General features: G+C 53.4%; 2 protein-coding genes and 1 long non-coding RNA gene across 4 annotated transcripts; all 3 read right to left on the bottom strand.

Moving 5' to 3' along the window:
• Nucleotides 1-4,295: 4,295 nt before the first annotated feature.
• LOC311204488 (uncharacterized protein) lies at nucleotides 4,296-10,391 on the bottom strand (the record flags this gene model as incomplete). Its single annotated transcript, XM_084280905.1, has 7 exons — nucleotides 4,296-4,542; nucleotides 5,214-5,286; nucleotides 5,736-5,811; nucleotides 6,533-6,666; nucleotides 6,862-6,935; nucleotides 7,596-7,814; nucleotides 10,360-10,391. 7 exons carry the CDS (start codon nucleotides 10,389-10,391, stop codon nucleotides 4,539-4,541), a joined length of 612 nt encoding a protein of 203 aa, XP_084137031.1. The 3' UTR covers nucleotides 4,296-4,538.
• A 6,781-nt stretch (nucleotides 10,392-17,172) lies between these two features.
• LOC311204483 lies at nucleotides 17,173-19,204 on the bottom strand. 2 transcript variants are annotated; one of them, XR_014618062.1, is made up of 4 exons: nucleotides 18,965-19,204; nucleotides 18,342-18,426; nucleotides 17,618-17,713; nucleotides 17,173-17,360 (listed from the first exon to the last, which is right to left on the bottom strand). It is a non-coding gene; the product is annotated as an uncharacterized lncRNA (long non-coding RNA). The 2 variants fall into 2 exon arrangements; XR_014618063.1 differs by lacking the exon at nucleotides 17,618-17,713.
• Nucleotides 19,205-19,538: 334 nt separating this feature from the next.
• LOC311204486 (uncharacterized protein) lies at nucleotides 19,539-23,417 on the bottom strand (the record flags this gene model as incomplete). Its single annotated transcript, XM_084280904.1, has 6 exons — nucleotides 19,539-19,901; nucleotides 20,009-20,081; nucleotides 20,531-20,606; nucleotides 21,328-21,461; nucleotides 21,658-21,731; nucleotides 23,338-23,417. The coding sequence occupies 6 exons, from the start codon at nucleotides 23,415-23,417 to the stop codon at nucleotides 19,865-19,867; spliced, it is 474 nt and encodes a 157-aa protein (XP_084137030.1). The 3' UTR covers nucleotides 19,539-19,864.
• Between the last annotated feature and the right edge of the window lie 714 nt (nucleotides 23,418-24,131).

The following is a 24,131-nucleotide window of genomic DNA, read 5'->3' as shown; positions in this document are numbered from 1 at the left end:
GCTTCGAGTCACGGGGTGTTCCATCTTCCCGGCAGCAGGGGTATTCTTCAGGAGGCTCCGAGATTTTTCTCTTAGCGCACCTTTGTTTCAATTTCTCCCAGTTATTCGTTTTACTCTGGGGAGCTGCACCATACTCCACTTAGGTCTCTCCGGCAACACACCTGGACAAGAGTTATTGAAAGAGGAACAGGCTCGTTTGGGTGGAAACATTAATATTCTGGTAACCTATATATATTCCACCACTGTGGTGACCATTTTTCAATTTCCCCTTCAGCTGTTTTATACTCAAATATTTCTTGTGTCAATTTCAATTTTTGTGTGTAATTATTCCCATAAATTCCCCTAGGACGGGTTCCTTCATAACAATGAGACCACCACCGTCCTTGGCAGATTTTACAAATAAAACACATAAAAGTATAACAATTACAACGTTTGACTCCACACTTAACTGTAAAGTTTTTACACACTTAGAGTTACAAGTTTCTCCTTCATCACTTATCTGTATAAGAACATCGGTGTTTAAGATCTCTTTAGGGTCATTCTGAGACTTCCAGGAGAATTGGTGACCTTCCAGGATGGCTCTTGCAATGTTGAATCCGAAATAGGTCCCTTCACTCGACTGGCATGTGTCCATCCACACTCAGCAGTCCTAATGGCTGTATCTGTTGTAAGTAAGACAAGAAAAGGTCCCTCCCTTTGAGGTGTTAAAGAAGTTTCTTTCCAAGTCTTTATCAGGACTTTGTCACCCGGTTGTATCTTGTGTATTGCCATATGCAAGGGGGGGGCGTTCCTTTTCTTATTAACTCCTTTCTTCTTGCCATTAGTTGTGTTTTGTAAGCCTCTACTAGGGAATCCTCCAATCGCGGATGATTCCCCAGGTTACTCATGTCATATGACATCCCATATAACATTTCAAAGGGAGAAACACCCACATCAGTTCTCAGCTGTGTTTAGATATTTAATAGAGCCAATGGTAAACACCTAATCCAGGACATCCCTGTTTCCAATTTTAATTTTGTTAATTGTTTTTTAATTTCTCCATTCATTCTTTCAACTCTGCCAGAACTTTGTGGGTGCCATGGTGTGTGGTGTTGTCACTCAATTCCAAATCTACAGTTTCAACAATCCCACATCAGGGAGTAATTAATTTTTTTTTTTTTTTTTTTTTAATAATATTTTAACCTCTACCCAGGCCGTGGTTCGTGTTGTCAAATCATTAAAATCAATTTGTATATTAAAAAAAAAGGGTCTATGGGCCAGGATTCTTCCTCCTGCTTTTTCCATGTGCATCTTGTGCTTCCCTCCAGCCAGTGCAAGCAGCTTCCATGCTTGCTTGGTGAACCAGCCAGGGGAAGCAGCTGAGCTGCATACTAAGTCAGCACACCACCACGCAGCTGTAACTCTGTGATCTCCCTGGCCAAGTCCACCCCGCAGATACACTGGCACCAGCAAGATGCCAGCACAGGGGAGGGGTACAGTGCCTGGCAGGAGGAAAACTATTGTTGTAGGCAGCAGTACTGTTAAAAATACTAGTTAAAAACATTTTGTGAAACTACAGGATTCAGCTGCTTTATTTTTCTTAGATATTGTCTATTGACCCTTTGACACGTTATACATCCCCTTAAAATTTGCTTAGCCAGATCATATAAACCAATGCACACACATATACTTAATTACAAATTGGTCAATTAAGGCTTGAGTGCCCCAGTGTGTACTGCTGTGTATTCTTTGTAAAATTCTGAGGCCATTGTTTTAGGAAAAACCTCTCGGCTGTCAGGTAATTCTCAGGTTCCTGAACTATTCTTTTGTATTCCCATCTTTATTAGTTTTTCTTACTCCTGTGGTGTGAATTTCGGTACCTGTTGATTTAGTTCTTTCTGCCTCTTATCCGATATATCTGTGTCCCTAGTCTCCAGAATTAGTAAAGCAGCTCTTTTAGCTTCTTGGTCAGCTAAATTATTTGCTCTTATTTGCGGGGTTAACCCTTTCTGGTGTCCCCTCAAGCGTACCACTGCAATTTTCTTAAGGCCCCTTATGGCTTGTAAGCTCTTGATGGATTAGTCTTTTCCTTGTAAATTTGTTAACCCTCTCTATTCCCAAACCTTCTAAATGTATAAGCTATTCCAAAAGCATATTTTGAGTCTGTGAATAAGGTTCAAGATATAAAAGTTGGGCCGGATTCTGCAGAGAGGTAGTTTCTAGAGACAACTTTGGAGAAGCAATTAATATCCATTTGTCCACTTTTTTGTTGTAATATTCCCCTGATTACTTTCAACTCTCCTCCAAAGGTAATTTTGAGAGCTTCCTCCACCAATAGTACCGTGGCTGCTATTATTTGCAGACAAGTGGGCCATCCCCTACTAATCTGGTCTAATAGTTTGATAGGCTATAGGTTTTTGCTTCCTGCCCACTCCTGAGCCAATACCCCGTATGCGACACCTCCCTCTGTATTAACAAATAAGAAAAAGGGTCTCCGCAAGTCAGGTAAACTGAGCATGGGGGCATTTGTCAATTCCCTCTTAAGTGTTTCCAATTTTTCTCCATCCTCTGGAGTCCACTTTAGCAACCCATCGTCAGCTAATTTAGCATATAAAAATTTTGCTTTTCCACTAAAATTCTCAACCCATTGCCTACAATACCCAAAAAGTCCCAATAATTGTTACACTTGTCGTTTATTTCTGGGCAGAGGCATAGAGAGTATTCCATTAACCCTTTCACGATCCAATTTCTTAGTTCCTTTACTGAGTCTGTGTCCTAGGTACTTTACTACTTCTTCTACAGACTGTAATTTTTGTTTAAACACCTTTAAACCCTGTAAGCCTAAAAAGTTTAAAAGTTTAATACTCTCCCGTCTAATTGTTTCTTTATCTTCTCTGACCAACAACAAGTCGTCCACATACTGGACAAGGGTTACTCCTTGGCCCGGCTCATATTCCCGTAAAAGTTGTTAGTCTTTTAATTTCTGGTTTCAATCCCTTCCTACCCTCCTCAGGTAGTGGGCATTGTTTAATTTGTACCGGGACCTCAGGGTCCTTAATCACAATCACAAAAGGTTTAATATTTAATCTCCCCGTGGTCTCTGGGGTATACCATACCTCAGGGTTAATTTGCTTTTCGTCTTCGACTTTAAGGGAGCGTAATTTAACTCGTAATTGGTTTTTTTTATTTATTTCCAAAGAAATTCCTAGTTTAACCATTAAGTCTCGTCTCAGTAAATTATAGTCAGCTTCAGGCACCAGGAACAATGATTCTAAGCCAATTTTGGAGTTGCTTTCAAATAGTATTTCCTTGACCATGGGTACCGCAAAGGGTTCCCCTTTTGCGCCAATTACCTGTACTGTCTCCGAGGAAATTTTACATCCCCGGGGGTAAACTTTGGATGGTGGATCTTTCCGTCCCTGAGTCCACAAGGAACTCAATTTCTTACTGCTGGGGACATACTTTCAGTTTTACCAGGGGCTCTGTCTTACTCCTTATCCCCAGCAAATAAAGTTCTTGACACTCCTAGTCTTCTTTAAACATTTTCTCATTCCCCCATTGCCACTTCTCGTAAGGGGTTCTCTTTCACTTAAAGTGTATAAATTTGCCCTTGTTTCAGAAATTATCCAAAGGGCTGCATATTCACTTTCTTCTAAACCAAAGGGTTCCTTTTCGTTTACACACAAATTTAGAGCTTGACATACCCAATCCTCAAAGGAACCAAACCTGGGCCAGCGAACAGATTCACCCCTTATGGGTTGTCCTGCCCAGACTTCCATACATTAATGTATCATCTTTACTTTACTCTTACCCCGCCTAGAAGGGTGAGCATCCCAGTACTTAATCATCAGTCCCAATGGACTACTCGGGGGTACTGGGGAAAGATTCACAGGATCTCCCCCACCCATGGTGACAGTGGGCCTGCTTTTCCTCTGTCCCATCATCCGGGGTCTGTACTCTTACCCACCTCTCGGGGTTCGTACCTCTCCCACCCCGGGAATCCTGACCCCAACCGAACGGTAAACTGGCCTATACTCACGCGTCCTGCGTCTTCGTCCGGGACTTCGTGCACAAAGATTAAGGGGCTTTGCCGGCTTTTCTTTGCTTATTGCCGAGAATTTCGGTTCGTCGGTGGAGAGCCGAGCGGATACTCTGGCAGGGCCGCTGATACAGCGGGGCGCCTCCCTGCTCAGAGGCTCACGTCCGGTTGTTCTCCATCTGAGTCACGGCACCAAATTGTTATCGTGGGTTTCCCAGTCACCAGTCGGAAACCAGTTAATTCAGTTACAAAGTTAATTTTATTAATTTAGCAGGCGGCAATTAAGCAAACAGCGCTGGGCAGCCGGAGAGTCTCAGCTCTACCAACGGCACGCACCGTCCCTCTCCGAATTCAGGTTTATATAGTCCTTTAGTTCCGGGTCCCGATTGTTTCACTGAGGCTTCTTCTGCACATGCGCCAGTTGTTGTTAGGGGGTCGTCTTCTACCTTCTAGTGGTCGATGGGATGAAGTTGCTCCTCTTCCTCACTTGTCCCTTAGTTGACCCCTCTCCCATATTCGGTCATCTTTAACAGCAAGCTCATTCATTGGCTACTTAATTTCTATGGTTTCCACTTCTAAGTTACCTATAACTCAGTTCTATGCTTCGTTAGCAACTAACAATATACGTTACACAATCATTCTTACAAAATCAGAACGTTACAACCTGTTTCAAGGTACATGTGGTTTACTGAACAAAGGCTCATTTATCACAGAGACTGTCAAACATCCTGCACTGGTGTCATGACAAAACACAGTGGGCATTTCTGTGCAGAGGCTCTTCACACTCAGCTGGGTGACTCTGAACTCGGGCAGACCAGAGGGGCAGGAATCAAATTTGTCACCTCACGGTTACCCAAAAGAGAAAACTGCCTCTAAGTTGTGCGAGAAGGACCAGGGGAGGTGGAAAGGAAGAGAGAAAATCCTGGCATCCCCTGTCATTACCTTACATTTCACGGCCCCAGATTAAAAAAAAAAAAAAAAAAAAAACAAAAACATCTCTAGCTGGAAGGGGAGGAAGGAAAAATAAAAAGCTACTGAAGGTTCACCTCCCTTAGGAGAGCAGCCCAGGAAACCTTGGAAGAACATCCCTGTGCGGACACAGAGACAAATGTTGGGCAGCACAGAGGATCTTCAGGAATGAAATGGAAAGCAAACCTGTCAGAGAAGAAAGTCAAAGCAAACAGAAGGGTTTTACCTGGCACAAGGAGCTATCTTGTCCCAAAGGGAGAGTGTTCCGTTGCCCAAGGGAGTCCCGCAAGGCATTTGATCTACAAGAGGAGAGCATAAGCAAATCAGCCACTGTTAAAGGCAACTGAGGAGGTTGATGAGCTTCCCCAAAGGTCAATGTTTACTCTCTCCCCTACATCCCCACATTCCCTGTATTCTGTTGCTTTAGAACAGTCTCAGATTTCCTTACTGGCAACTGCAGCAAGTTGCACTGGGCATGAGGTATTGACAGGCTGAACCCCAGATTCAAACCCAAAAAGGGTTCTGGGGATCTAACACCCCAAACCAGACCAGTTTCCTTCTGGCCAGCTGGCAGCAGCCGTATCGCAGCTGGAGCTGCAGGGAAGAGACTGAGTTCCCACCCCAGCACTGCCAGACGCTACCGAGGGGCGATGCCGCCACAGCCCGTCCGTGAGCCGAGGGGGAGAGTCGCACCACACGCCAGGAAGAGCGCAGGAGAAACAAGCTCACGCCCTGACGTCAGCCTTACCAGTCTGCACCAGTTCTTCCTCCAGCACAGAACTTCTGGGTCTTTTCACTGCAGGTTCAGATGACAGGGCCGGAGTCTGGAACAGAAACAAACAAAGCACCACCCTGAGTTTAACCTGAACACCAGCCCAAGCCAGCGGAAGCTTCTGGAAAGGGAGGCAGCTCTGGTCCCATTTAGGGACTGGGATTTGCTGGCTCAGAGCACAGCAGAAGGATCTTTGCAGGATCTCTGACCAGCACGCTGCCCTTTGGGTTTGATTGTTAATAGGGGCTCTCTTATGTGCAGGGATTAAACCCCCTCAGGCTTCCTGCCCAGTTCCCCTCAGGCAGCTCCTCAGCATTCCAGAGTTCAGCCCTGACTCTGGCTGGGGGAGAGCTGAGCCCCTCAGAAAGGGGTTTTGTACAAACAAAGAGTCAATGGTGCTCTCAGGGACAAATAATAGAGCATGAGGGTTTCTTACTCCTCTCACCCTATGGGGCAGTAAGAAAAAGAACACGGCACCTCCCAACCAAACTAAGGGGTCAAGCAGCTCAGGACTCGTTTTTACAGAGCCAAAGTCCTAGGGGAATCCTCTCCCGGGCCGGTGGATACCCAACCCAGCAGAGAGGGCTTTATCCAGAGGAAGCAGGCGATTGTTCTCACATGGTCATGTAGTTTGGGTGCTCCTTCCTCAGCTCCACATGCCAGAGCAGAGCAGGTAAAATCTGGGCGAGGCAAACCCAGCACACAAGAGGCACCTGCTGTCAAGGGCAAAGAAGAGCCTGAGGCTGCACAGGTTCAGGAAAGTCTCTGCTAACCTCTCCCACAGACTCTGCTCCTGGAGCGGCATCGCTGCCCGAAGCTCGGCGTTTCCTTGCTGCCCTGGCTGGTACCTTCACCGCAGCAGCAGAAACTTCTTCAGCCTTCTCTTCACACCCAGGGATGGCAGCATCTGAACAACAAAAGCAGGCCACATGACAGCGTGACTTAAGAGGGGTTCAGATCGCCATTTGCATGGCAGCCCAGCTCCTCGATCCCACCCAGAGCACTGGGATTCATTCCAAGCTGCACACCCTTCTGCAGTTTCAGACACCCCTCAGTTTTACAAGGGACACCAAACCCCAGAAGAACCAGGGCTGTGAACTACCTTTGTCATGGGCGCCACCTGGTTGTAGCTTTGGAGGTTCCTGCCCATCAGGATGTTCCACAGGCAGATGAGGGCTGTGGAGAGAAGACACAGAACAGGGATGTACAACCACGGCTCAGCTTCACACAAGCAAAACTCCCAGAGCTAATTGCTGGAGTTCCCTTTCCAAGCCCCCCTGGCATCATCTCAGACACACTCACAGACACCGCAGAGCATCCCCCACCTCTCCCAGCCAAGGCTCTGCTAATTATCCCACTACAGTGGGGTAATTCCTTTCTGTTAATGCTTCTTCATGAGTTACGCTTGTTCCCAGCACCAAACACAGGGCTTTGGCTAACGTGGAAGGGGCTTTTTTTTACTCTGCACAGGTTAACACCCCCCCAAGCCACACACTGCCCTTCAGCAGGGCAATGCCCCTGTGTACAACACACACACACACACACACACACACACACACACACACACACACTGAGCCCTCTGCTCCTGCCCCACGCGCGCTCCCAGGGCCCGTTTCTTTCCCAACTCCCCGCTTCCCAGACGGAAAAGCCCCCGGGGGGCCAAGGGGGGCGGGTTCGCCAGGGGCCTTCTCGGGGCGGGGGGACCCGCAGCTCCGCTCCCGCCCTGGGCTCCAACGCCCAGGAGAGGTCCCGCAGGCCGCACCCGGGAGGCCGCGGGGCCTCAGGGACGGGGCGAGGCCCTCGGGCGGCCGTGCGGCCTCGGGGCGGATCGCTGACCTGGGGGGCGGCCTCTGCAGCGGCGGCGAGACCGGGGACGGCGCGGGGGGCGCGGCGGACGGCGGCGAAGAGGCCGCCGAGGGGCCCCAGCAGCCATCGGCACAGAGGCACCGGCAGCCCGCGGCGGGAACGCGCCCGTCCTGCGCCGCGCCCGGCACGGCCCGGCCCCTCCCACCAGGGTGCGGAGCAGCCCCGCCATTGGCTCCGACCGCTGCCTGTCTGGGCAGGGAGAACGCGGAGGAGCCAACGGGGGGGTGTGTGTGGCCCAGGGCCGGCCACGCATGCGCGGTGCTGCTCCCCCTCCCTGGGCAGCGCCAGGCTGGGCTGGGCCGGGCTGGGCCGTCCCTCCCCGGCTCTGCCCCCCGCTTGCCCGGCCCGGCCCTGCCCGGCCGCCCCTCCCAGGGCTGCGCGGGGCAGCCCCGCCATTGGCTCCTCCCGCCGCCTCTCTGGGTAGGCAGAGCCCGGGCAGGAGAGGGGCGGCTCTCTCCTCTCCTCTCCTCTCCTCTCCTCTCCTCTCCTCTCCTCTCCTCTCCTCTCCTCTCCTCTCCTCTCCTCTCCTCTCCCTCTCCTCTCCCTCTCCTCTCCCTCTCCTCTCCCTCTCCTCTCCCTCTCCTCTCCCTCTCCTCTCCCTCTCCTCTCCCTCTCCTCTCCCTCTCCTCTCCCTCTCCTCTCCCTCTCCTCTCCCTCTCCTCTCCCTCTCCTCTCCCTCTCCTCTCCCTCTCCTCTCCCTCTCCTCTCCCTCTCCTCTCCCTCTCCCTCTCCCTCTCCCTCTCCTCTCTCCGCCCCCCCACCGCAGGTTCTGCGGCCCGAGGGACGCGGGTGGGTGGGAGCGGCCGGCGGCCCGGCCCCTGGGCAGGTTCCCCCTCCGGTCTCCTCCCCCCGGTTCAGCGGGGGAGAGGACGGAGGCTCCCGGGGCTTACCGAGCCCTTTCCCCAGCGCTCTCCCGGCGCTCGGGGCCGGTCTCCGCTCCCGCAGCACAGACCGGCTCAGCCATGGCCGAAGGCTCGACTGAGCGAGAGCGGCGGGTGGGCAGGACGCGTGTCCCGGGACACGGAGCGGGGACTTGGGAAGCGTTGAACGGCCCCGCCCGGGACCGGCCGGACCGGCTGCCCGGGCAACGGCGACGAGCGACCCGCCGCCGAACCCGCCGGGAATGGCCGAACCCAGTGGGCGGGAACGAGTCGGTTTCCCCTGTCCCGCTGGGTTCGGCTGGGTCCCGCAGCCACCCCGCTCCCCCTCCCCTGCCCGAGCCAGAAGGGCGGGGATGCGGGGAGGGAGGGAGCTGCGCGGGCAGCCGGGGTGAGGCTTCTCGGGGTGCCCCCGGGTTTCCACCCCGAGAATCCCGGCACCCCCTGTGTTTACCTCACGTTTCTCCTTCCCGGGGAGAACAGGATTCCCCAACGAGGCAAAACCCCTCACTGCCAGACGGGAGGAGCATCGATCCCTTTGAACAGCCAGCGCCGGGGATCTCCTGCCTTCAAGTCAGGCTGCCAGCACTAGAACTAGACGCTGCCTCTCAGCACAGAGCAGATGAAGCCCCCAGCGCCATTTACATCAGCTACAACGTCCCCACCACAAGGGCAGGGCTTATTCTCCCTGTCATGACTTCTTGGCGCTGGCGGGCAGCGGGTCAGCCGGGCTTCCAGGCCATTCTCCCTTCCCTTGTTGGAGGAGCTGTTTGTCCATCTTCTTCTCTCCTTGCTGAACATCCTGGCAGAAGGGAGGGAGGGGGAGAAAGAATTAACAAAGGAGCTCAGGAGCTCAGGGTGTGAAGGGAACGTTTGTGATCTGGGGACAGAGCAAACTGCACAGGCTGTTCCCAAGACACTGGCATGGTTGATGGGGGTGGACGTATAGAAGGGAGCATAAGAAATCGCATTTATAATTTACACATAAATAAGAGTAAATTCAATTACTAACTATTGCAAGATGCTTGGAGGGAAAGGTGCTAAGGAGAACAAAATAAATGAGAGCAAGGTTGTGACTCGCGACAGACAGGGACCACCTGTCAGCAGACAGACGGTCTGTTTAGAGACGAGCGGGAAGCCGGGTTTATCCCCCACACCAGGATGCGACTCCAGGCACCCCCATCCCTCCGGGGGAGAAGTGATCGGAGTGCCCACGCAGGACTAAAAAATCGCTTAATATAAAGTCCTCTAATTGAAAACATATCAGATGTCAAACAGATAAGAACAGATACTATGCTTCATCTCAGCCAAGAAGCCCAGAAGGGATGCCTAACAGCCAACCAGAACCTCTACACACCCCCGCCGGCACTCACACAAAACACGGTTAATACACATTTGCCCCGAAACACCCTCAGGTCCCCCTCGCATTCACATTCCCCTGCCTATCCCCCTCTTCCCGCCGGGATCCGCTGCTCCCGGCTCCGTTAACCGGCGGAGAGCTCCGCACCGAGCACTCCCAGCAGCCCCTGCGCGCACCTCTGATCTTTATTTGCATAGACACGCCCCTCTCCAGCCGCTCCTCTGCCCGGTATCCTCCCCAGATAGCACCCAGCTTCTTCCTTCCCAGAACCGGCCACAATAAGATGGGCAAACAGCCGGTGTGCGGATGCTTTTAGGCATCAAAGGTAAACTAAGGATATTTGGCGATAAGATGGGTTATCAGAACTCGTTATAATCACAAACCAGTCAGTGGGGTGTGAACAGTGTCTGTAACCAAGTAGCAGTTGTTCAGCTTGCCACCTTTGCAGTAACAAATGTCTCTAATCTGTGGGATTTCACCCAATAAACGGCTTCACCTGAAATTCATATCGAATTGGGTGTTGCTCATTGCCGGTCACCACAAACTCCAGAGGAAAAGAGCAGCTGGAAACAATCCCTGCAGCAACCAGACAGTGCTCAAGGATGGTGGAGAGAAGAGAAAACAACACCCTGCAGCAGTACGGCTGAGAAGGTGAGCAGCTGTTACAGCTCTGGGGAATGAGTTCTCTAGTGAGGAAAGGGCCACAGTCAGGATTTGAGCAACAACCCTTTCAAAGAGGCATAAAATAGGATGAGCCAGCACTGGAGCGTCTGCTGCGGTGGGGTTGTGACCATGGAGTTTCACTCGAACTGCACTTAGTGCTCAGTGTAAACACCTGGCAAGGGGTGGGGGATAAATTATGGGATGCAGTCTCTAGGGGAGACAAGAAGGGCAAGAGAGTTGCTGCTGCTGGGAAACTTGGGATGTCCACTCTGGAAAGCATAAAAGCGGAGCAGACAGATGCCACGGGGGCTGCTAAAGCTCTGGCGGCAACGGCATGGCCTGCTGGGAAAGGGTTTGAGCCCCCAGTCTCAGGACCGACCGCCCACCCACCCGAAGGCTACGGATACAGAGAAACACAGACTAAAGCACCGGTCAGTGTTGTCCCCACGGCACCTCCTGAGCCCATGGACACTGACAAGGAGCCTGTGCACACGGACAAAAGCCCTACAGAGACGGTCCCGAAGCCGCCTGGCCAGAATCTGCCTTGTCAGACATCGGATCAGGGACCCACTTGGTCTCTACACCCACCGCTCCCATCCACACCTCCCACCCAACTCCCCCAGAAATCACTGTCTCCTGATGAATCGGTTTGCAGCATTTGCTCGTATGTGCCACAGGCTCAGGGATGCGTTTATCCACTGAGAGCAAGGCTGGGCACAGAGCAAAAGGATTTTTGATGGTGACCATAGAAAGTGGGCAGCTTACTTGAAAATTAACCTGGAAAATACAACCCCCCGTTTGGGTCGAGCGATGGCCGCTTACTAAAGAAAAACTTGCCCACTTCCAAGATTGAATAGAGGAGCAACTGACCAAGGGACACATCCAGCCCTCCACAAGTCCATGGAACTCGCCTATTTTTTATTGGGTCTAACCCCCAGCCAAAGCAGTTTCCCTTGGACAGGTCACACAGGTCGGCGTACAGATGGGGCTGGAATAGCTCCAGAGAAGGAGACTCCAAACTCCCCTGGGCAGCCTGTCCCAGGGCTCCCTCACTCACTGAAAAAGTTCTTCCACATGTTGGTGTGGAAATTCCTATGCTCCTACAAGATGCCATTGCCCCTTGTCCTGTCTCCACAGACAAGTGAACCTGGTAGTGGCATTTCTTTACTTGGTGGTTCCCTGAGCAGTGAACCCCCTCATCTACAGCGTGAGGAACCAGGAGCTCCAGGATGCTGTGTGGAAACTGATGACTGGATGTTTCTAAGCAGCAACAAACTGCTGGTCTTCTGTGCATCGCTGGCCACGAAACTCACGTTAGCACCAGGCTGTATTTAGTAGGTTTTTGAGTAGTTGGTTTGGGTTTTTTTACTCCTAGTGTGTCTAAGCCATAATAACATGGTGCACGTTCATCCTCCCATGAAGTATCTCCCGGTCTCGTGTGACCCAGACACCGCGTAAGGACGAGCTGTGCTCCCTATGAAATGTGTTTGAACAGACCAGAAAAACTCCACACACTGGTAAGAGAACGTTTTCTTTTAAGAACTTGCCAAACCAAATTGTAACAGTGCAAAATAAGATTTCTCTGCAGAAATAAGCGTCAGAGCATCTGGGGCATCTCTAGTGGTCAAGCCGCTGAGCCAGCCCTCTTTCCACTAGAGCTCTGTTCACTGACAGCATCTAAAGGGGGGGAAAAGAAGTAGAAAGGTGAACAAGCCACTGGAAAGAACCATCAGCCAGTTGCTGATCAACACTCTGCATCATCATCATCGTCAACTCTAAGAGTGTTGACAAAACAGGCATGTGGCCAGACACACCTCATCTCCCATCGAGTTCAGAGCTCTACCAGTGGCAGACCTGTTGCACTGTCATAATTTGTGACCTGGAAAAGACAGACCGACATCAGTGTGCAGACAGACACCAGTCCTAGTCGCGAGTGTGAGCGATTCTCAGCAGTGCCCTGCCCTGAGCCACAGAGTTGGCACGGCCAGCGTCAGCCACTGCGCTGCCGATGCTGCACCAGGAAGGTCTCAGCACCAAGGTTTCTCCACGAGAGCCCTGCCCAGCAGCCAGGCGTCCAAGCTGGGCCTTTGTTCTGGCCTGGAGCACACACAGGATGCTGGAGGAGAGGGGCCAACAGCAGCACTCAAAGCAGCAGCAAGGCTTTCCCAGACAGCTCCCACTGACCTGCGCCACCAGCACTGCGCCTCTGGTCATCTCCACAACGGCTGCGTCCGCTTGGGATGAGAAGTGATCCTCGTCTGTGGAGAGAGCAGAGCGGGAGACAGCAGATGAGATGGTGCCAGGCTTCACAGGCCAGGAGGGACTAAGCAACCAGCCCTGCCTGACCTCTGACAGCAGCCCAAACAGAGAACCCTCCCCTGCCAACGCTGGAGGCATTTGCTGGACCCAGCCTATCCAGCTGGAGGTCACACAAGTATTATCCCTGCTGTGCTGCCGAAGGGAAAGGACCGAGCGCTTTCTAAAGCCACCTGCATGTGAACTCCAGCAGCTGATGAATTGGGAGGCTTGAAAGGCAGAAGAGCAGACTTTTCATCTGCCATTGCTGTTTTGACTCTGACTAGTAGGAAAATCTCAGGCGTTTGTCTAGCAAATTAAAAGCTAAGTTTGCCTTGGTAACTCCTTCGGGACAGTAGGTGGCAGAGTAGCTCCAGCTACTTCACCTATACCCTGAAGGTCCTGCCAACCTGCTCTTCAGTAAAGTCATTCCTTCTCTCCTCCCTCCACACAGGAGAAAGCCTGGCCCTTCCCCATCTCTCCCCTGGAGCCTGACAGGTTGTGCCACACTCACACATTTAGAAGAAAATACGTTTTCTCCAGCCCTCTCTCCAGTCCCTTCAGAGGCTGCGCTCGCAAGGGGAGGGAGAAGGCTGAGACAGAATCAAGGCTGGTACACAGCTGGCACCCAGGGAAACCTGCCAGAACACCACCAGGGTACGTCTCAAGAGCTCCGTTACCTGCCAGCGGGACCACGTTGTCCAGCAAAACTTCTGCTGCTTGGAAAGGCAGCGATAAGAAGTCAGACCTGAAGGAAAAGGGAACAAACCCAAAGAAGATGGATTTAAGTTTCTCCTGTGTCCTTGAAGGTTACGGCAATTAATCAACTGCTTTAGCAGGAATTCAGTTTAAAAGTAAAGACCCTCCAAAGACCCCAGACCACGCTCCCAGCAATCCAAGCAGCAGCAGCAGAGGAGCTACAGAACTGATCTTCCTGAGCTGGTCGATCTTCACTCTGTTGTAGCCTCCATAGTCCACGTAGCGGAGCTCCACTTCACCGGTCTCTTCAAAGTACCTATTGACTTGAGCCCGTAACCACGCCCCATCCAGAGCCGGAGCCGCGCAGATCGTGCCAACTGCAAAGCAGAAGAGCTCAGGGTGAGTGGATGCCCAGAAATGAGCCCTTCGGGCGGATCAGCCGCGCTGCACAGCGACCTCCTGAGAACCAACAGCATTCCTTCTGCTGCTCCCATCTCCCTTCCACACCCCTGCCCCTCCATCAGACCCGCCTGCAGCTGCGACACAGCAGAGCTGCCTTGGACTCTCAAGTCTGTCTGCCACTACCGTGCTCAGGGGCATTGGGCTTTTGCATGACCCTACAAGTTTCTCAAGCAAACAGCTTGTGAGCAGTTGAGTTACTTGCCTTCTACTGGAGTTGGCAGAGTGGGAATATCCAGTTGGGAATAGCAGGCATTCATCTGCTGGCCAAGTCTATGCAGGACACAGAAAGTAGGGTGTGTATGCTGCTGTAAAAACATGTGGCCAGCATTGACTTGGAGTTCAGCACGTGGGGGGCCATGCAACTCTTCACACAGAACTGACAGGGTTCAAGGGCACTTGGTCTGCAACTGATTGACTCAACCACAGCTCCTCAGAGCACGTCTCTGCCTCGCCCAGCAGCACCTCAGAAACCTGCTGCCATCCATCCATTCAGCAGCAGCCCATAAAGAGAGAAGGACCCCGTGCTTACTGGAGGCTGCCTCAACGGGAGCAGAAACCATTCATACGAGCAGGTCTCAAAGCAGCGGGGTGTTCAGCACCCAGACACGGCCCATTTCACTGGGCTGCTCAAGCACACCCTCAGCTTTAGACAGTAAACTCCATGCTGAAAGGGGACCAGCCCATTCACCCCTTTGCAGCAGACCCTGAAATTCACCCAGAGCCAACAGCGATGGGAATTCTGAGAGCAAATGCATACCCACCTGTACAAGGGCCAAATATTCCTCTGCTGAGAGGAATAGATTTAGAGGGAGAGGATAGATTTAGACATGTTCTGAAGCAGAAGGGGTACAGCACATAAAACACTTGGTCCCCATGTATTTGTAGGAGGATTTGGAAATCCCTTACCTCCTGAGTGACCTTCACCCATTCCTGCTGCCCTGCTACCATCACGATGCATGGCCAGAGCATCCTCTTTATGCACCCCTTTACTGTGGGGCACGATGCTGCCTTCAGGTAGAGCCAGAGTGGGAGGCTTTTCTCTTGGTACTGAGCTCTGCTCAGCAGGCACATCTTGGCTTGCAGATACCCTCTGTGAATCCAACTGCTGGCCTGATGCACCAGACCACGTTGTCTTCTGCGGCGGGGCCTTCGCACTCGTCCCACCTTCAGATGCACGTGCACAGCCAGAGGACGCAACGCTCGCCATCTCCAGAGGCAGGGAGGCTGAGGCTTCATCCCCTGGGCACTGCTCTTCCTTGGAGGCTGCCTCTCTCGCCCCAACACTCGCTGCTGGTGTTTCCTGCTGCTCTTCAGCGGCTCTTTCTTCTTGATTAAAGGTGGCAGACTTTCTCCTTTGGCAGTACAGCCACCAGCAGCCAACAAGTGCCAGCACTCCAGGTATGGCACACAGGAGGACTCTGTGGAAGCGCCCAGCCATTTTACACAGCCTCAGGGATTACAGCTGGGAAGAGAAACAAGAAAGCACCTTACAATCGTCAGTGGGAAAGTAACACAAAGCCTGAAGCTTCATAAATGCCTGAAGGTGTTTCTATGAGCACCAACAGGGTCGTTTCCCAGTCCTGGAATTCCAGTCCTGAAATTCAGTCCCTGAATTCCAGTCCTGAAATTCAGTCCCTGAATTCCAGTCCTGAAATTCTGTCCCTGAATTCCAGTCCTGAAATTCACGTCCCTACCAGAGAGCACACAACAAGTTCCTCACCCAAGACCATATATCAGGACATTTCGCACCAATAGACTTCTGGATTTCACCTGACTTCACCTTTATACTTCAAACAATTTCACCAGGCAGAATCAAGAAGACCAGAAAGCCCTGGGGGTGCCAGTGGAAAACACTGGTGCCCAAGTTGGCTTTTCCTCCTTTTTCTGAACGGGCTGGGAAATCTCACGCCTCTCAACTCCTGGCTACACGGCTGGTACTAAGGCCAGGGGGTTGGCTTGGACAACAAGGGGATGTTCTTTGGTGACTCCAACCTGTTGGAGAGGGACAGGATCCACCTGTCTAGAAGGGGCCCTCAGGAATCCCAGACCCAGGAGGTAGGATAAAGTCTGGAGAAAGGGCAGACGGAGTAAATACCGGCTTTACCATCTCTACTGTCACCCGGCTGAGCCATCAAAGAGAAGATTTAAGAAATGAAGAAAAGAAGAAAAGGAAATTCCTCCCAGGCTGCCCAGGGAGGCTGGGGAGTCTCCTTCTCTGGAGGGACTCAAAACCTACCTGGACACCGTCGTGTGTGACCTGCTCAAGGTGATCTCCCCAGACAAGACCGGAGGTGATCTCCCCTGACAAGACTGGAGGTGCTTCCCCTCTGGGAAGTGACCTCCCAGGTGATGCCCCTCTGACAGAGATGTCACTGGTTGGTCACCAGAGGTCCCTGGCAACTGTTGCAATTCTAGACCTCTAGTGGGTTGGCTTGAGACAGGGGGGCAGCAGGCAGAAAACCAGGATGCACATCTTGCAGATGGGGACAAAGCCAGGAGATTCAAGATCCTGTCAAACTAGAGTTTTTTTAGTCCATCTGCAGCAGATACAGGACTGGGTTTTTTTTTTAATTACTATTTTTTAAGAGAATAGGCATAGCACTAACGTCATAGTAATAAAAGAAGTGAGAATGAATAAAACCTGAAGTATCTCTGTTTATCACACTCACAGGCCCCGTTACAAACCTGTAACTTGGCAAGTAAAAGCAGGTGAACAAGTTTGGATAAGAAAATAAATACAAATCTAATATCAATAGCAGTTCAATCTAAAAAATAAATTATAATTTGATTAAAGAAGTTGAATTGCAACTTCTTAAAGAAGTTGCACATGACAATTTGACATTCAATGAAGCCACAATTTGAGTATGTGAAAGTATTGAGTATGATTATCAAAACTTTCAAAGGGGGAAATGTGACAGTCACCCTAATAAAATAGCTTCACTTCTACGTTATTTTGGTTCTAGTGTAGGATTCGATTTTGATTTTAAAGGAGTTAGAGCAGCTGTGAGAATATAAGGGGGAAATAACAGAAAGAACCCCCAAAAAACCCACTCCAACATGATTGATGAAATATTGTTTATAGGGTCAACGCCGCTCCGGTCCCGAACAGCTTCACACCAGCACGGCTTTTTTTCTTATAGAATTTAAATATTTAATGCAATAAAATAAATAAATATTTCTCTTTGCACATTTAACAGACAAAAACAGAACAACAAACCCAACCCCACGTTGCAGGGACTTGGTCAAACTTCAGAAGAGAAACTAAAATGAGGGTCAGTCCAAGGGGATCACAGTGTGACTGCAGTGGTGCCCGTCTCACAGCAGCTGCTGGTGGATTATGTCCCACACCATCTTCCTGTGGAAGTGAGGGATGTGACTCTGGAAAGAGGAGAGAGAAAGCCATTAAATAGAAAGTCAGGGTGGCAAGGAGGCACAAACACCCAGTTCGTTAGGGACGGGGAGCGCAGCTCTGCCCTGCTGAGGCCACCCCAAAGTGCCGACCCCAGCAAGCGCGCGCCCAAGGAGAGGTACAAACCCTCAGCCCCTGCCCCAGGCTGCTGCCTGAACTCCCCTCCCCCAGCTCTTGAAAAAATCCAGGGCAAAAAGCTCTGGAGCTGTTGGAAACCTTCGCTCACTTGAGGAAAGGTCATGGGCTCGTCTTGGGAGATGCTGTCTGCGTGTTGGCAGGCGAAACCCCCACAGTCGCTGCTGTTCTGCTGCTGAGGGATTTCCTAGGGAAGGCAGAGGAAGGCAGAGGATGTGCCGTTCCCTCAGAGGACGAGCAGCAGGCGTTACCCACACCAGCCCTGCGCTAACCGCACCCAACTCGGGATGCGCTTCCCACTCCCGCAGCCTCGGCGGGTCCCCCCAGCTCTCGGCACACCCAGCTCTGCACAGCGCCGTGTCTCTGCAATCAAGGCTTGAGGCCTTGCTTTTCCCTCTGAGGGAATGTCCTGAGGAACACTGGCACCAGCCCCTGCTCTGTCACACACCGGGCTCTGTGCTCCAAGCCAGAATCAATCCTCATCCCAGAGCTGGGTTTGGCAGCCTACGGTCTCTGACAAGGGCTCAACAGATCCTTAAAAACTTATGGAATGGGGACAAAGTCAGATTCACCTGAATGGGGCAGACTGATTAAACAAACCCCAACCCCAAAACAGCAAAGAGAGCGTTGGGCCAGCAAGAAGAGGCTCTGCTTGGAGAGTCCAACCCAGCTTCCCGCTCCGCTCGCAGCCAGAGGAGGTGCCATAAGAACAGGAGAAGCTTCGGGCTGATGACTTGGGCTGAACTCGGACGGGTTCAGACCCTCACCACAAGGAGCCACAGTTCATTTTCCAAACCCAAGCAGCGCTCACTTACGTGGGGCTCCGTGCTGTGAGGAGTCCCCTGGGAACAAGCCAGCTCCACCTTTCTTTTCTCCCGGTTTTCTTCTTGCAGGAATTTGCTGTTTAACCCAAAAGAGAACAAAAGATCTTCTTTATCTCCAGCATTTATTCCCACAAAAAGCCAGCTGCTGAAGGAGACTCCCACAACAGCAGAAGCTCATTTAGGAACCCTCCAGATCACCCCTTGTCAGAGGAGGAACAGGAGAACCAAGCAAGGAACTGCAATGCCCACCCTGTACCCACATACCAGGTGCACCTCCAGGAAGAGGAAATACAAAAGCTTTTGAGCAGAGGAAGTTCCCAGGCCGGGGGCTGGGACAATACCTGCTGTCTGCCCTCCAACACATGGTGTTACAACCACCAGCTTACGGGGATTCAAAGCTCTGCTGCCACAGAGAGAGTCACCAACAGCATGAAAAAAGGACTGAAGAGCACCATGTAACCACAAGCCTGAGTTAAGTAGCGGGTACCTAAGGGGGTGCAGTAATGTGTCACCCTCCACAAGTCCCGACAACCAGATACTACGTCCTCCTGCTGTGTGGTGCAGCTACAGTCTACCCACCAAGTGGGACAGGTACGAATCATGGGGATACTCACAGGTCTTTGGAGTCCCAGATGGAAAGGGATCTCCTCCATATTTCTGTTGGTCCAGCTGATACAGAGTTGTCACTGGTTGACTGGAGAAGGTTGGAAAACCGGACAAGGATGGAAGACGGAGCAAGGGTGGAACAGCAGAGTAGAATGGCATGTGGCAGTAGTAGGATGGAAAATGGAAGTAGGATGGCAAGCTGGAGTAGTAGGATGGCACATGGCAGTAGTAGGATGGCACACAGCAGTAGGATGGAACACAGCAGTAGGATGGAAGACTGGGGTGTGATTTAACTCCAGAGTAGATTCGAGCAACGGTGTAGATTGGAGCACTGTACAAGACTGGAGCAGGGGAGAAGGCTGGAGCAGTCAAGGGGGCCTCAGCAGTTGAGGAGGCTGGAGCACTGTGGGGCAGGAAAAAACAACAGAAAGGAACCACAGTGTTTATAAGCACGGCATTTGGCATTGATACGTGTCAGAGCACCAGAAAGGAGACAATTTATTCCTACACAACTGTCTACATGTGAGTGGGGAGCCACAGCTAAAGGAAAACAAATACCTAAAGTACAACGAGACTGTCAAACATCCTGCACTGGTGTCATGACAAAACACAGTGGGCATTTCTGTGCAGAGGCTCTTCACACTCAGCTGGGTGACTCTGAACTCGGGCAGACCAGAGGGGCAGGAATCAAATTTGTCACCTCACGGTTACCCAAAAGAGAAAACTGCCTCTAAGTTGTGCGAGAAGGACCAGGGGAGGTGGAAAGGAAGAGAGAAAATCCTGGCATCCCCTGTCATTACCTTACATTTCACGGCCCCAGATTAAAAAAAAAAAAAAAAAACAACAAAAACATCTCTAGTTGGAAGGGGAGTAAGGAAAAATAAAAAGCTACTGAAGGTTCACCTCCCTTAGGAGAGCAGCCCAGGAAACCTTGGAAGAACATCCCTGTGCGGACACAGAGACAAATGTTGGGCAGCACAGAGGATCTTCAGGAATGAAATGGAAAGCAAACCTGTCAGAGAAGAAAGTCAAAGCAAACAGAAGGGTTTTACCTGGCACAAGGAGCTGTCTTGTCCCAAAGGGAGAGTGTTCCGTTGCCCAAGGGAGTCCCGCAAGGCATTTGATCTACAAGAGGAGAGCATAAGCAAATCAGCCACTGTTAAAGGCAACTGAGGAGGTTGATGAGCTTCCCCAAAGGTCAATGTTTACTCTCTCCCCTACATCCCCACATTCCCTGTATTCTGTTGCTTTAGAACAGTCTCAGATTTCCTTACTGGCAACTGCAGCAAGTTGCGCTGGGCATGAGGTATTGACAGGCTGAACCCCAGATTCAAACCCAAAAAGGGTTCTGGGGATCTAACACCCCAAACCAGACCAGTTTCCTTCTGGCCAGCTGGCAGCAGCCGTATCGCAGCTGGAGCTGCAGGGAAGAGACTGAGTTCCCACCCCAGCACTGCCAGACGCTACCGAGGGGCGATGCCGCCACAGCCCGTCCGTGAGCCGAGGGGGAGAGTCGCACCACACGCCAGGAAGAGCGCAGGAGAAACAAGCTCACGCCCTGACGTCAGCCTTACCAGTCTGCACCAGTTCTTCCTCCAGCACAGAACTTCTGGGTCTTTTCACTGCAGGCTCAGATGACAGGGCCTGAGTCTGGAACAGAAACAAACAAAGCACCACCCTGAGTTTAACCTGAACACCAGCCCAAGCCAGCGGAAGCTTCTGGAAAGGGAGGCAGCTCTGGTCCCATTTAGGGACTGGGATTTGCTGGCTCAGAGCACAGCAGAAGGATCTTGGCAGGATCTCTGACCAGCACGCTGCCCTTTGGGTTTGATTGTTAATAGGGGCTCTCTTATGTGCAGGGATTAAACCCCCTCAGGCTTCCTGCCCAGTTCCCCTCAGGCAGCTCCTCAGCATTCCAGAGTTCAGCCCTGACTCTGGCTGGGGGAGAGCTGAGCCCCTCAGAAAGGGGTTTTGTACAAACAAAGAGTCAATGGTGCTCTCAGGGACAAATAATAGAGCATGAGGGTTTCTTACTCCTCTCACCCTATGGGGCAGTAAGAAAAAGAACATTGCACCTCCCAGCCAAACTAAGGGGTCAAGCAGCTCAGGACTCGTTTTTACAGAGCCAAAGTCCTAGGGGAATCCTCTCCCGGGCCGGTGGATACCCAACCCAGCAGAGAGGGCTTTATCCAGAGGAAGCAGGCGATTGTTCTCACATGGTCATGTAGTTTGGGTGCTCCTTCCTCAGCTCCACGTGCCAGAGCAGAGCAGGTAAAATCTGGGCGAGGCAAACCCAGCACACAAGAGGCGCCTGCTGTCAAGGGCAAAGAAGAGCCTGAGGCTGCACAGGGTCAGGAAAGTCTCTGCTAACCTCTCCCACAGACTCTGCTCCTGGAGCGGCATCGCTGCCCGAAGCTCGGCGTTTCCTTGCTGCCCTGGCTGGTACCTTCACCGCAGCAGCAGAAACTTCTTCAGCCTTCTCTTCACACCCAGGGATGGCAGCATCTGAACAACAAAGGCAGGACACATGACAGCCTGACTTAAGAGGGGGTTCAGATTGCCATTTGCATGGCAGCCCAGCTCCTCGATCCCACCCAAAGCACTGGGATTCATTCCAAGCTGCACACCCTTCTGCAGTTTCAGACACCCCTCAGTTTTACAAGGGACACCAAACCCCAGAAGAACCAGGGCTGTGAACTACCTTTGTCATGGGCGCCACCTGGTTGTAGCTTTGGAGGTTCCTGCCCATCAGGATGTTCCACAGGCAGATGAGGGCTGTGGAGAGAAGACACAGAACAGGGATGTACAACCACGGCTCAGCTTCACACAAGCAAAACTCCCACAGCTAATTGCTGGAGTTCCCTTTCCAAGCCCCCCTGGCATCATCTCAGACACACTCACAGACACCGCAGAGCATCCCCCACCTCTCCCAGCCAAGGCTCTGCTAATTATCCCACTACAGTGGGGTAATTCCTTTCTGTTAATACTTCTTCATGAGTTACGATTGTTCCCAGCACCAAACACAGGGCTTTGGCTAACGTGGAAGGGGCTTTTTTTTACTCTGCACAGGTTAACACCCCCCCAAGCCACACACTGCCCTTCAGCGGGGCAATGCCCCTGTGTACAACGCTGAGTTACTCTCCCCGGGGGTTTCACCACCCACACCCGCAGTTTTGCCTCTTTCTACCCTGGGACACAGAAGCCACAGCCACGGCACGGCCATCACTGCCCATAGCAGGGGGGCCGGAACAAGATGGGTCTCTCAGGTCCCTTCCAACCCCACAACCACCCACCATCTGTGCCTGGGAGCTCCGGGACGCCGGCACCGGTTCAGCCCCGGGAAGGCAGCCCCGTGTCTCCACACACCCTACGCCGGGACTCGCCCCCAGCCGCTGCTCACACACACACACACACACACACACACACACACACACACACACACACACACACACACACACAGCCCTCTGCTCCTGCCCCACGCGCGCTCCCAGGGCCCGTTTCTTTCTCAACTCCCCGCTTCCCAGACGGAAAAGCCCCCGGGGGGCCAAGGGGGGCGGGTTCGCCAGGGGCCTTCTCGGGGCGGGGGGACCCGCAGCTCCGCTCCCGCCCTGGGCTCCAACGCCCAGGAGAGGTCCCGCAGGCCGCACCCGGGAGGCCGCGGGGCCTCAGGGACGGGGCGAGGCCCTCGGGCGGCCGTGCGGCCTCGGGGCGGATCGCTGACCTGGGGGGCGGCCTCTGCAGCGGCGGCGCGGCCGGGGACAGCTCGGGGGCGCGGCGGACGGCGGCGAAGAGGCCGCCGAGGGGCCCCAGCAGCCATCGGGACACAAGCACCGGCAGCACGCGGCGGGAACGCGCCCGTCCTGCGCCGCGCCCGGCCCGACCCGGCCCCTCCCACCAGGGTGCGGAGCAGCCCCGCCATTGGCTCCGACCGCTGCCTGTCTGGGCAGGGAGAACGCGGAGGAGCCAACGGGGGGGTGTGTGGGGTGGGGGTGTGTGTGGCCCAGGGCCGGCCACGCATGCGTGGTGCTGCTCCCCCTCCCTCGGCAGCGCCAGGCTGGGCTGGGCCGGGCTGGGCCGTCCCTCCCCGGCTCTGCCCCCCGCTTGCCCGGCCCGGCCCTGCCCGGCCGCCCCTCCCAGGGCTGTGCGGGGCAGCCCCGCCATTGGCTCCTCCCGCCGCCTGTCTGGGGAGGCAGAGCCCGGGCAGGAGAGGGGCGGCTCTCTCCTCTCCTCTCCTCTCTCTCTCCGCCCCCCCACCGCAGGTTCTGCGGCCCGAGGGACGCAGGTGGGTGGGAGCGGCCGGCGTCCCGGCCCCTGGGCAGGTTCCCCCTCCGGTCTCCTCCCCCCGGCTCAGCGGGGGAGAGGACGGAGACCCGGGGCTTACCGAGCCCTTTCCCCAGCGCTCTCCCGGCGCTCGGTGCCGGTCTCCTGTCCCGCTCCCGCTGCACAGACCGGCTCAGCCATGGCCGAAGGCTCGACTGAGCGAGAGCGGCGGGTGGGCAGGACGCGTGTCCCGGGACACGGAGCGGGGACTTGGGAAGCGTTGAACGGCCCCGCCCGGGACCGGCCGGACCGGCTGCCCGGGCAACGGCGACGCGCGACCGGCCGCCGAACCCAGCGGGAATGGCCGAACCCTGCGAGCGGGAACGGGGTGGGTTTCCCCTGTCCCGCTGGGTTCGGCTGGGTCCCGCAGCCACCCCGCTCCCCCTGCCCTGACCGAGCCAGAAGGGCGGGGATGCGGGGAGGGAGGGAGCTGCGCGGGCAGCCGGGGTGAGGCTTCTCGGGGTGCCCCCGGGTTTCCACCCCGAGAGTCCCGGCCCCCCCTGTGTTTACCTCACGTTTCTCCTTCCCGGGGAGAACAGGATTCCCCACCGAGGCAAAACTCCTCCGTGTCAGACGGGAGGAGCATCGATCCCTTTGAACAGCCAGCACCGGGAATCTCCTGCCTTCAAGTCAGGCTGCCAGCACTAGAACTAGATGCTGCCTCTCTCAGCACAGAGCAGATGAAGCCCCCAGCCCCATTTACACCAGCTACAAAGTCCCCACCACAAGGGCAGGGCTTATTCTCCCTGTCATGACTTGTTGGTGCTGGCGGGCAGCGGGTCAGCCGGGCTTCCAGGCCATTCTCCCTTCCCTTGTTGGAGGAGCTGTTTGTCCGTCTTCTTCTCTCCTTGCTGA

The sequence above is a fragment of the Gallinula chloropus genome (genome assembly GCF_964237585.1).
Source record: "Gallinula chloropus genome assembly, contig: HAP1_SCAFFOLD_82, whole genome shotgun sequence".
NCBI lineage: Eukaryota > Metazoa > Chordata > Aves > Gruiformes > Rallidae > Gallinula > Gallinula chloropus.
This window is presented reverse-complemented; position numbering and strand designations above follow the sequence as displayed.